General features: G+C 36.0%; 1 protein-coding gene across 5 annotated transcripts; it reads right to left on the bottom strand.

The window, feature by feature from the left end:
* Positions 1 to 8,764: 8,764 nt before the first annotated feature.
* LOC127160661 (uncharacterized) lies at positions 8,765 to 13,308 on the bottom strand. Of its 5 annotated transcripts, none has more exons than XM_051103318.1 (5): positions 13,176 to 13,308; positions 12,312 to 12,387; positions 12,031 to 12,119; positions 11,892 to 11,954; positions 8,765 to 11,786 (listed from the first exon to the last, which is right to left on the bottom strand). In XM_051103318.1, the coding sequence occupies exon 5, from the start codon at positions 11,691 to 11,693 to the stop codon at positions 10,344 to 10,346; it is 1,350 nt and encodes a 449-aa protein (XP_050959275.1). In that variant the 5' UTR covers positions 11,694 to 11,786; positions 11,892 to 11,954; positions 12,031 to 12,119; positions 12,312 to 12,387; positions 13,176 to 13,308; the 3' UTR covers positions 8,765 to 10,343. The 5 variants fall into 5 exon arrangements, with proteins under 5 accessions (XP_050959275.1, XP_050959278.1, XP_050959273.1 ...); XM_051103321.1 differs by having other exon boundaries at positions 8,765 to 11,782; XM_051103316.1 differs by lacking the exon at positions 12,031 to 12,119.
* Between the last annotated feature and the right edge of the window lie 146 nt (positions 13,309 to 13,454).

Here is a 13,454-nt window from a genome sequence, read left to right as displayed (position 1 = left end):
GAATGGATCGGGATTGCTCATGCTGTTAAATTGTTAGGTCCGAGCTTCTGTTACGGAAGCAGACGGACAACTGAGGTAAGTGAAACACAATAAGTTTATTTACAGCAGAGCAGGGAATGAACAATGACGTGAAGCAGGTAAGTTGAATATACGGAAGTTTAGAGTTCTTGAGTGAATGACCACAGGATGAATGATGACTGTTTCTTCTTTTCAGGAATGACGGGAGGTAGTTCGCTGATCCAAGGAAGCACACACAAACGGTTAGCTGACAGCTGACAGACTTACGGCACACACACCACTGAATGATTGCGGCTGAACTTGGCAGACTGAAATGGAACAGAGACAAAGGTAAGTATATTCAGGTAAGTTAGGTAGTCGTGATCTTGGAGAGTATCTCACAAGGAGTCCGCTTCGTGTGAACGAGCTCAGACAGTGACTGGAGAGTGGTGCGTGCTTTTATGTGTGTGCGTTGATTGAGTACAGGTGATGGTGATCAGAATTCAGGGGAGAGTGAACGTTGTGTGTGAGTGGCTGCAGAACCTGACCAATCCGTGACAAGATTGGTCCTTGATCTGTTGACCTCTGAGAAAGGGGGAGTTTGTAAAATGTTGGGGGTATCTTGTTGTTTCTATATTCCAGACAATTCAGATAACATCACAGACATCCTAACTCACATGAGGGAATCCATCCTGGAGCCAAGAAAAGGTGACTCCTGGTTTAGCTGGCTGGACAGCCTCTGGGGTGGATGGGGAACCTGGATTTTCACCACTGTAATACCGATTATTGTTTTACTGTTAATTGTATTGTTGTTCACTCCATGTATAATCCAGTGTATCAACAATTCCATTATGCGTACTATTACTTCGCTTACAATGAGAGGGATTTATCAAGTTATGCCAAGTGCGCAACGAGAAGGGGCTCGTCCACCAGCTCCAGATCCATGGCCTAATATTGAACAAGATGAAGATGATTACAATAGCTATGCGCGTGTGTATCAGTTAGAGCCTGAAGAGTATAACCGGAATGCAGAAGATGCAATTTAAATGAATTATAACAGAGTTTGATTTTTGCTTGATTACTCGATATAATCATAGAAATGATTACAGTATTTTATATCATTATAATCAGAAAGATATTCCAGATGATTACATGTATTCAATTGCAAATGATATTAGTCATATTCATGTGTATCTTGATTTAACAGTAATACTAATATGATTGTTTTGTTTTATATTGATTTGACATTAATACCATTACTGATATTACTGATACCCTTCTCATACTAACCTGAAAAGTAGACATGACATAAGTCTAGCCTAGAGACTCGTAGGACATGATGTACTGTTGTTTCCTGAAGGGTGTGATGTTTGATTTCACTTCTCGATATTTACCATATATATGTTGGAGTCTTCCCTTAATAAAGTGCCTTTGAGTGAATTACACCTTTTCTGTGTGTGGTCATTTCAATGGTCCAGGATCCTGACTCTGTGCTCCATCGCTCAACTAAAATCGAATCTCGGCAGTTAATCAAGTTAGATATTAAATTCTAACAACAGAAAAAGTCTTAGATCTTTGAGTTCAGCTTATGAAAATTGGGGGCAAAAACAAAAGTGTTGTTTATAATTTTGGTCAGAGTATAGGTGTGTTCGACTTCATCTACGGCTACAGACGGCGATCAACGAGAGTAGCCGAGAGCAGTCAGGGGCGGAGTTGAAAACGGAGACGTCAAGTCGGACACTTTCTGCTCTCGTTAGTGAAGCTCTCGCGGTGTTTGCATACTCTATCACAGATGAAGTGAATTAAATGCAATAATTTTTTTTTTCGTTTTCATGAGCAACAGAAACACGTTTCATATACTGCTTAATACAGCGCTATCTGAACAAGAATAATGATCAACATAAACATATACTATTTAAATACTAATAACGTGGGGTTATATATGCTTTCATCAGTGTTTTATGATAAATCTGACTCAATATAACATTGCAACTACAGTAAAAACACTTTTATTGTTCTAAAAACACAGATTTGTCAGCATTATCGGACTTGAGCATGTTAGAATAAACCCAAAACACACGTGATCGTTGTCATGCGGTGAATCTGGCCAATCGTGAAACAGTCATGTGATCATCAGAGCTCCTGCAGCCGCTCTGAAGAAACTGCGGCGGCTGAGTCAGTAGGTGTGTTCGACTTAACGCGGCACTGCGCAGCTCGATCAAATTCTGATATTTTATAAAAAGTGTCCGTCTTGACGCCTCCGTTTTCAACTCCGCCCCCCGACTGCTCTCGGCTACTCTCGTTGATCACCGTCTGTAGCCGTAGATGAAGTCGAACGCACCTAGTCGCTGCTCTCGAATCGCTATCGCGGTACTTTGATGCCACACGTGACAGTCACGAGGCGTCGGCGCCGCCTCAAGTCGGACAAAATTTCTAACCGGCATACACTGCTTCAAGTCAGAATTTGATCGAGCTGCGCAGCGCTGCGTTAAGTCGAACACACCTTATGTGTGTGTGTGTGTGTGTGTGTATGTATGTGTGTATATGTGTATATGTGTGTGTATATATATATATATATATACACACACACATGGGCGACATGACTCTTGAGTCAGGGGGGGGCAAGAAAAGAAATTCGGATAAACATCAAAACAATGCCCTACCGTATTGCAACGCACCAAACAGTCAATACAGTGCAGTCAAGAACAACTTAAAGAGGTTGCCAACGTTTACTAAACTGTGGACGAGCTTTTGACTCTTGAATCTGGCGATGCTTCCCCTTTTAAATGTCAGTTGACAGCCTTTCATTTTTAACCAAATGTGCACGCTGCTTTTCTGATTTTCCCGTGTCACGTGAAATGTATCCGTTTTGATTCGTTGTTTCTAAAGTTAAGAAAAAAAGTCACATTAAGAAAAAAAATGAACGATCAGTTGTGGGACTATTTTGTCATACTATTCATTCCTGAGCTTTACGGTCCGTTACTGGCAATGAAATTAGGCTACTGGTTGATATATCCCGGTAGAGCCCTGCATTGCAGCCCGAGCCCGACGGGCCCCGACTTTTTTTTACGCCCCTAGGGCCGGACTTCGGGCCAAATTTCAAATCATAGTTCAAACGCGGGACGGGCTTCGGGCCTGTTTTAGGCTTCTTCTTATTTTTATATTTTAGACATCCACCAAATATGGCGATGAAAAAATCCGCGCTGTTGGAAACAACACAAGACTGCTTTCACTTTCGAGACCGGCTCGGAAGGCGTTTAGCGCGTTCATCTCCTTTTTGGATGCGCCTTTAGAGAGAAATGCATCTTTACAGATTACATAATGATAGTTTTTGTTTTCGATTTGCTGTATTTCGTTAAGTTATAGTTTAAAACTTTCTATAGATATATGTATCATGTTTGTGAGTTATGTATTCGCTGAGTTTCTGTTCATTTTTGTGAAGCGCTCCTGTTGAGACCACAGACAGCGCATCATGTTATCTTAGAAGCACCATTTGCAACGTTTTGTTGATATTGTGAGTGCACACAAATAAAAGTAGACCCTTTACAGTTTGGAATGATGTATTATTCTTATTTTTATCAGCAGAAATGACGGAATATTTAAAATGGTTTCCACTGAAAAAAAAACGCAAGTGATCGCGCTGGCGCCTTCATGTTCTGCAAAGCGGTTTTAGCTTCCACACAGATGTTTGGATATGCGCCTAATAGAACACATTTATCTAGATTTAACGTTTAAACTAACATTGATTTATACTTGAACTGTTTTATAGCTATATATATATTATCTCAGACAAGTCGTGATGATTTGAGAAGGCAAAATTGATCAAACAAACTATGATCAGTCTTCCGCTGGCCGCTTTGTCGTTACTTAAAAAAACAAAAACGGTAACACTTTCTATGAAGCCCGTATTTATAATTCATTATAAGGGTATTCTTAAGGCATTATAATGAATGCATAATGCATTATAAAAAACCTTATAGTATGTTGTATCATCTCATGAGTATTCATAAGAACAGTTTTAATGTATTATAATTTTTACTTATTTGTGTTTATAGCTTTTAAGAGTATGATTACCTCTTCATAGTTATAACGTATTATAAGTCTCGTATCTTGCCATCTTACGCATGTCACTTTACTTAAAGCATACAAAGACTACTTATAAGTGATAATAATAATAATAATAATAATAATAATAATAATAATATGTTTCAAAGAGCCATAAGATCAGGTATCAGATCAGATGAATGTGTAATATGACACATTTGCATTATAATCAATAATCAGTTTGATTATTTTGATGGTACTGTATGTCAGCAGTAATTATTATTAGTAATATGCTAAATATATGCTAACACTATGCTATTTTGATGGTTCCCCAAAAGACAAACTGATTGTAAATAACTTTGAAAGTACGTGAACCAACTACCTAGCCTAACCTTAACGTAAGTCTACAACTAGTTGTTCCCAACCACGTTCCTGGAGGCCCCCCCAACACTGCACATTTTGCATCTCTCCTTTGTCTGACACACCCATTTCAAGTCTTGGAGTCTCTACTAATGAGCCAATTATGGAAAAAATGCAGTGTTGGGGGGCCTCCGGGAACGTGGTTGGGAACCACTGCTCGAAGGAAAGTTGCTTATTGTCAATAGACTATGACCAAACAATATTGTTTATCCCCCAACCCTAAACCTACCCCTTACAGAAAACCTGTTTGCATCATTACCAACAACACCAACAACTGATGTATTGTTTTGGCAAATCGGTTTTTCCACACAGAAACTGATGATCGGTGAAGCTCCTCCAACAACAAATCACACATTCAGCAATTCAACAATAAAAACTGGAATATCCCCATCAGTTTATCAGTGCAAATGAGCATCAGATCATCAGGAAGAGCTGAAATCTGCACAGACTGAGTTTATTAAAGAGGACAGAGAGAAGATGAGAGACACTGAAGATACTGAACAACAAACAGGTTGGTGTTTACTAATGAAACTATAAAAGATGGTGTTGATGAAGGGTATAACTCACTGGTGAAAAAAAAAACATTACAGTTCAAAGAGTATAATATTACAACAATAATAATACTTTCCATTCTCACTCTGTCTGAAACTGACCTAACACTAAGCCCCTCCCCTCGAACGCACAGATTTTGTGAGATTTCTCATGTTCACAGTCGGGACTCTGGTTGAAAATCTGTTGGTGTGTGTTGTGCCGTCTCTGTCACATCATGGCACACCACACACTAAAGGAGCAAAACACTTGAATCTAGGATTTTTTTTGTCCTCATGTTTGAAGATCTTATACAATTTTTTTTTTTTTATTTAGCGTGAACCCAGCATAACTCTTTTTTTCAGTACCTCTCCATATTAAAATGGTTAAATGTAAATTAATTTAATTGTACCCTGTAATACATGAACAGTGTTGATTCTGCATGTTGTTTCCCTTTATTGTTATCCCTTTAAAAAAAAAATAATAATAATAATAAAATAAAATAAAAATTGGTAACACATTGGCTAAAAGACCTTTGTAAAGCATTCGCACACATGCGCACACACACTAAAAACAACAGCTCAGTAAGTGCTCAGATTTAAACAGAGTAATAATTGATTACACCTGTCAGCAATCAACCATGTGAACAGCTGTAGTAGATCACAATTAAGGCAAGACTACCACACCGAGACAAAATTTGAACAAACAAAATCAAAAATCCTTCTCAAAAATAATAAATAAAATAATAAATAAATAAATAAATATTATAATATAATAATAATAATAATAATAATAATAATATCCCCAAACAACACCCAAACAGCCCCTTATCCAAAAAAAAAAAAAAAAAAAAAAAAAAAAAAAATCTCAATTAGAAACAAGAGTTAAGATCAAGTTCTAAATTTATTCCTTTAGGAGGAAGAGTATTTAGTGTATAAATAGAGTAAGCACCTCTCCTGGGTAATTTAACATGTTCAGTTCCAACATTCCTAAGTGTGGAAAGGTTATGTCCTTTTTAAGTTAAAATGTCTTTGATGTTCTGCAATTAAAGCATGTTGTGTCTTTGGGGGATCATCAAAATAAAACATAGTATAATGTAAAAAAAATAATTTAATATGATATAGTCCATTATAAATTAAGTAGATTTTATACGCTGTCCTTTGTTTGTTATAAATAATCAGAATCGTAAAAGTTATAACCTCAAATACTCAAGTATTATAATGTATTATAATTGTTGTTATGATTATTCATGAGATGATATAACATATCATAAGGTTTTTTATAATGCATTATGCATTCATTATAATGCCTTAGAAATACCAATATAATGTATTATAAATAGGGGCTTCATAGAAAGTGTTACCACAAAAACTTAGATTTAACGAACAAAAAAATTCAAAACGCTTAAATTAACTTATAATCACTTTGCACTTGCATACAAAACTGGACTATTCTATATAGCTGAAACAGTAGTATAAGCTGTTTCGGGTCGGACTCGGGACAAGAATTCTGAGCTGTCGGACAAGGGCCGAGCGAAGAACGAATCCAGCATAAATATGCAGATCCCGAAACACTGCACCGTATAAAACGAACGATTCATACAAATTCTGAACTGATTATAGCCTAGAAAGTGCGCATAGCTCGCTCACTTTATTATCCCGTATAAAAGCGTCACTCATCTCAATTCATCGCGATCTCACAAGTTCTATTATAATCAATGAAGCTCTCTAAACTACACAATGAGTCTGGCTATTTTGCCAGATCTTCAGTTGCTTTTGCTTTCGTTAGAGGGTATTTAGCACCGTCTAGTACCTCCGTACAACCGGGCCTGGGCATGGCAAACCGCTCCAATTAGCCTTTTTCACACTTCCGTGTTTCTGGCTTCCGGATTGGCGCTTGCAGGGTAAACGTTTTTCCGGTGACAGCAGGGCCGTACTGAACAAGAGTAAGTTCGGGAATCAAAGTCTATTTTTACAAAATAGATACTATGATACTATGATATATACCGGTGTTTTACTCTAAAAATAGCAAACATTTATTCAAAAACTTTGTGTCAGCGTCTGGTCATCACAAATACTATGTTTATTTAATTATGAATGTTAGCACTTATAATACAGTACAGTTTTGAGTTTTGCCGTTCTGTCTATTTGGTGCTGGCTGTGCATTATGACTCTTCACATCATTTTTTTTCGCGATTAATATTGTTGTTATTATTATTATGAAAGTAATATTGTATTTTCTACTTGCTCTCCTTTGCATTATTAACTTTAGGGTGTAAATGTACGTTGCATAATGTGCCCAGGGATATACATAATAAAATAATATAATACTAAATAAGACATGACTCCGATTAATGGCTTTATTCCTTTTGGATCTGGATTACGTTGTTGTATTGAGTTTATGCATCATCCGGACTCAGAATTGTTTTATTTATTCTTGGGGAAATGTGCATTTGGATATAAACGCTGTCATAATTTACCATGATGTAGTGATTCGAGGGAAATGACTGAGTAAATTGAGAAAATACGCTTAAATATACCAGAGATGGAGAACAGAAACTATAGCTGGCACTATGTTGCGCATATATTATATTAATGAGTACCGGTCTGAGTGCCCATATAAATTACAAACAAGTAAAATGTTGTTTCTTTGTTGATTATATAACAACCTGGAAAGCAGACAAAAAAGAAAAGGTAAAAGGCATTATTTGAGACAAGAGCATATTAATATAATAGGCACAGACCTGTAGCGGAACTGACTTTACCCTGCGCTGACGTCACTTCCGATTTTTGTGAAAAAGGCTAATTGCAGTGTGGCTGACAACGGGGATGACTAACCATCAATGTCGCCCATGACTGTGGATATGGTAATTAGTGCCAGGAGAGAGGACAACATTCCGTCCCCTCCCTCTCCTACTATCTCAGGACATGCAATTAGTAGAGTTTCCACATTTAAATAGCTTGGAGTCCAAATATCCTCTGACTTGTCATGGGATGCCCACGTTAAGTACATGATTTCGAAGGTGCGTCCCAGAATATATTACCTTTGCACTGCAAAAAGAGAGGGTCTCCCTTGTGATGTCTTATTGCAAGTATACTTGACTTTTATGCGGCCAATTCTTGAGTATGCCAGCCCAGTATGGGGTGGTCTACCTAAAGGTCTCTCTGAGGAGTTAGAGAGGATCCAAAAGCAATGCTGTCGGATAATAGGCCTCCCCACATCAACTCTTCCAGCACTGAGTGAGAGGCGTGAGGAAGCCACCATACGCACTTTTACTAAAATACTCAAGGACAGTTCATCACCACTGCATTGCTTCCTACCTATGGCTCCAACACATACTTATTCCCTCCGGCGGCGCAAGACATATGTTGTACCTAGGAGTAACACTAAACGTCATGAACTTTCTTTTATTCCCCGTGCTCTAAAATTACTGTATAGATTACTTACAGGTTTTTGATTAGGTTACCTTTTGTGTGATTTTGTGTTATTTATATAGATGTATATGCCATTTTATCTGTTTGTATTTTAGCTATTTTTCTAAGTAATGATTGTTTTTGGAGTATGTGTATGTTTGACACATTTCAGGGTTTTGTGTACGCAATATCCTGTCATGTCAAACTTTGAATAAAACAAACAAACAAATAAACAAAGCTTTATTCACACAAGGAATTTGTTTGTTGTGGTTGTCAAGGAGCTCTTAAAAAGCTACAACAAATTCCTTGCATGTTTGCGCATTGATGCACTGAGAAGAGATCCAGGCAGACGAAGTCTTTCCATTAAAGTGTAGTTTATTATAAATAAATTGTCATATAAGTGATAAAGATTACAGATGATTAAATATAAAATATGGAAATTAAAATAAAAATGAATACAATATCCAAAATAAATATATTCTGCTAAAACTAAGATAATAGTCTAACAATCTGAGCTATCAGAGTATAGTAATATTCAAGGACATAGAGATGAAGATCTTCAGAGCATGCAATAACAGCAAGATATATATATATATATATATATATATATATATATATATATACTTGAGGCATCCTTTTACTACATCATGGGATGTTTATGTCTGATCGATAAATGTCAAATGATTTAATCCATATGTCTACTTACTATTTCCCTCTCCCCATCTAGATAATGTCAAAGCAAGGTCAACTTGACATGTCAAAGGAGGACGTTTTTACACTCTTTGAGCAGAAACAGCAAGCTCTGCAAATCTTCAATAAGCTAAATATCATATCAACTCTTAGAAGGAAGTGCTTAATACCAAGAAAATTAAAGACAAACCAAGCAACATCCTTGCAAATATAAAAATACCTTGCAAAAACGAGTTTCCATCATCCTGTTCAGACATTAATAACATAACAAGATGACCTGAAATAAACTACAAGGAGTATTCTAGAAGATATAAATGAGTATAAATGAAAACTCCTATAAAAATGCTATATAATATTCAGAGATTGTAAATCATAGCCAAAATGACAAGAGAATCATATGATGAATATACTTGAAAAAAGACATAACTAAATAAACTGATCAAATATGGAAAGAATATATGCAAAGATAATAAAACACACTCATAAGAGAAAATGTGTATAATCTCACACACCACGTTTCCTTACAAGCTATTCACTCATTGATAATGAAAAGTGATTAATTTATGAAAATGCTTACATATGGCTCTTTAAAAAAATATATTTTACCCATAAAAAGATAATGTCACTCGTCAGCTCACAGCAAATTCAGAAGTTCAGAAGCAGCACAGTGATTTGCTAATTGCTCTGTTCTTCTGTCCAGTAATGACATTCAGTGAGCAATATCTGATAGTATATTGCTAAATATTTGCTTGCACTGAGCACAAAAACAGCTTCTTATGTAGTTTTTTTTTTTTTCAAGATAGTTCCAAACATGAGTGTATTAAGACTAATCAGCCTATGAATCCAAAGTTGAGAATTATGTGAGAAATAAATGATATATCTTTTAAGCCTTTTTTTTGTTTCTTTTTTAAAATACAAAATACAGTCGCTCAAAGTACTTAATTACAAATGACATCTGATAATGTCCTGTGCTTCAAAACACTCAAAAGTAATTAGATACATATTAAATCACATTAAAAGTAGAATTTTAGAATAACAGAAAATTCATCAAAAATGTCATGTTTCCACATGAGATGACTTTTAAACAATATTAAAGTTTTTGTGTCTGCTGGACACTTGGTTATCTGTGCTATTCGGCTCAAATCATATGTAAATAATAATAATAATAATAATAATAATAATAATACAAAATGTTGTTTTGTAAATAAAGAAATGTGTAAACATTATCAATGAGTATGTTTGTCTACAAAACTAATTGCTTATTGTGACTTGTATATTAGCATCACAAATCACTGCGTTTCTATTCTCTCCTCGTAATAACGCTGTAATTTCCATTGGTTCCTGATTGGGTCTGAACTGTATGAAAGTCATCCTAGAGACATTCTGAATGTATTCAATGGTCGTTTCATGATGATGCACATCTCCTAGACTTTCCCCTTGTAGATTCCCATTGGGAAACACATAACATTTTGGCTGATTTACTGTCCTATTCTCATTCTCCTCAATTATCACCTTAAAGAAGTGGCTTGGCACTAATTTCCCTTGCGGCCCTTGATGAACCATTTGCCTTAAGTAAAGTGGTCCAGAGTACACATGGACATTGCAGATGTTTGGAGCTGCAGCTGTTCTTCGACATTCAGTCTCCAATGTTTTCCACGGGCCTGTGTTTAAATTTTGTCTCTGTGGCACTATGTTGTCGTTCATATTAGTATCATCAAAGGCTTCCCGACACCACCTGTGATTGGCAGCCGCAGCAAGATGACCTCTTTGATAGTCATCTCCAAATCGTGCTACCTCTTCAAGATTGTCAGCTATAGTTTCCCTGTTCAGTATTTCATAGACCCAGTTAGCATTCCTGGTTTGATGGTTGAATGACATGACATAAGATTTTCTTTGCCTTATTTCAGAATTTAAATTAGTTTCAGGAAGTCTATTTATTAATTTATAGTCAGAGTCAATATTGTGAATATTTGTAATTTGTCCTATTCTTTCATTGGGAATTATCATCAAGCATGGGATACGTATGTAGATGGTTTTCCTACGATTATTATTATTATTATTATTTTGTGTATGTATTAATGCTCCAAGAGGCCCACCATGTCTGTTAGAATCAGCAGGATTATTCCCAGTGCTCTGATTCCAGCCTGTATTTGGTGTCCCAGTGCAGCCCTGACTGACACCACCTGTTTGCCCAAAGCTAGTTGTTTGTTGGTTTCTTCCAGAATGCTGCTTAATGCCCCCAGCAGCTCGCATTATACCTTGTTCAGCAGTGCTTTGAGAGGATGTGTCTACTATGTCTACTTTTCTTTTTGTTTGTCTTTCTATCACCTGCATCATTATCACAAGAGACCAGTGTCGTCTTTTTGATTCATCTTTCATTCTCTGTGTTTTGCCCCAAGCTCGTTTGATGTCATCAACTGGCCAGCAATCATCGTCCTCCTTTTTAATGCCGTATTTCTTTTCAGCCCTTATTTTAGCATCATTATATTTGTTAATTTTATAAAAATATGATAACAAATTTTTAACTATATGTTCTAAACTTTCATTGGGTGGGTCTCTTCCCCTTTTGTCAAGAGTGGTTTTATGATCTTGTTTAGGCATCTTGTTGCAACAGATGAACAAAGTTAAGGAACAAATCACCCTTGACCCAATCTGGTTTAAGAGCTTCAACTAAGGATCTTCTCTTCTTCCTGGCTAAATTAATGTAAAAAAAAAAAAAAAAAAAAAAAAAAAAAACTTTATGTGAAAAATTATCCTTAATTTAGAATTTATTCAACAGAAACAGAAAAATGTACTCACATGAATTTGTTGTGATTTGTCAGATAGGAACTTCTGCAGCTCTGATTTCACCTCGCTTTTGACCTACAACACACACACACACGTTTGTTTTTGTGAATTGTGGGGACTTTCCATAGACTTCTATAGATTTTATACTGACCAAACGATATTGTCCATCCCCTAACACCTAAACCTAGCCCTCACAGAAACCATGTTTGCATCGTTACACTTTCAGATAAACATCATTTACTATTTTTAAGCATTTTTTTTACATTGTTATTGTCACCATGTCAAAAATTTCAGGTCCCCACAATATAGCAAGAACAAGTACACACACACACACACACACACAATATATAACTTTTTTTTTTTTTTTTTTTTTTAAATTAAGACCAGTGAAAGTAGCTTTGTTATATAACAGAAGTGAATTAAAGTCATTACCTTGGCGGTTCTAGTTCAAATACATAGAAAATCTTGCAAAATTGTGTCCAGGGTCCGGTAAATGTCCCAAAGAAATCTGTTGAATTTATATAGACTGTCTTAATGTAAAACAAACAAACAAACAAACAAACAATAGATTCTTTGACACAATTCTACAAAGTGGTTTATTCATGCCAGTTTTCCAGTAAATGAAGCACACTGAGGAATGTATTAATTGTTGCCAAGTTTCCACTGGAATGAGCCTTTCCTCCACAGCTGTTTAAACTGAATTCGTGACAACAACTACAATATTTGAGTCAAATCATTTTGCAGATTTGTTACATACACTGGTTTTGGCAGTTCAGAATTGATTGTTTCTTTTAGAAAGCCAATAACTATTTTGTGCACTTTGATCTTTTCATATACCAATGAAAATCTATTGCAGGTTGTACAGTTTGCTTGTTTGCTTCTCTTGAGATTTACAATCAGATGCACTGATTCGTGAGAAGAATTGTTTATACTTCGTTGTGGACTGGTTTCACTGATTTAAAAGAAATCAATTAATCAACATTTTGTTTGTAAACCCAATATTTCTATCAAGTCATGACCTTTTGATAGAGTTTGCAATTGCAGGTCTGAAGAAAAAGCCTAAATCGTAGTAAAAGTTCACCTTGTTCATTTTAGAAAGTCCCTAATTCACCTATAACCTGTGTGCAACACCAAACATAACATAAAACATACATACTTTCTGACTAACCATGACTCTCTATGGTCTGTTATAGAAAAATTCCATAAGAACGAACATTCCCATGAACATCCCACAAATCAGAAATAATTTGTTTTAAAAGTGACATAACAAATAAATGTAAAGTAAAACAGTCAAACCTGAGGAAGTCTGTGTTCCAAACAGTTTTATCAGAGTTTTCTGCTGGATATTATGTGAGAAATGTGTCTTGTGGTCTTCAGTTCTCTTGCTGTGTTTTGCCACAGCATGGGCTTATATATATATATATGTACTCATGTTACGCAAGATGCATGTCAGCAAAACAGAACGGATGTGTGTGTTACAGAAATATCTCCAAGGTCTGCTCTCTTTCCAGAAAATCACATGACTTTCAGAAAAAAGGCCACAAGGGATGGGTGGGGGGACAAATGGCTTCCTAC

The sequence above is a fragment of the Labeo rohita genome, unplaced genomic scaffold (assembly GCF_022985175.1).
Source record: "Labeo rohita strain BAU-BD-2019 unplaced genomic scaffold, IGBB_LRoh.1.0 scaffold_418, whole genome shotgun sequence".
In the NCBI taxonomy this organism is placed as follows: Eukaryota; Metazoa; Chordata; class Actinopteri; order Cypriniformes; family Cyprinidae; genus Labeo; species Labeo rohita.
Note: the sequence above shows the minus strand (reverse complement) of the source record. Positions and strands in the feature narration are given on the sequence as shown.

What these genes read in the sequence shown, in the direction of transcription:
- LOC127160661 (XM_051103318.1), bottom strand. Translation starts at nt 11,693, where the DNA reads ATGCCTAAACAAGATCATAAAACCACTCTTGACAAAAGGGGAAGAGAC.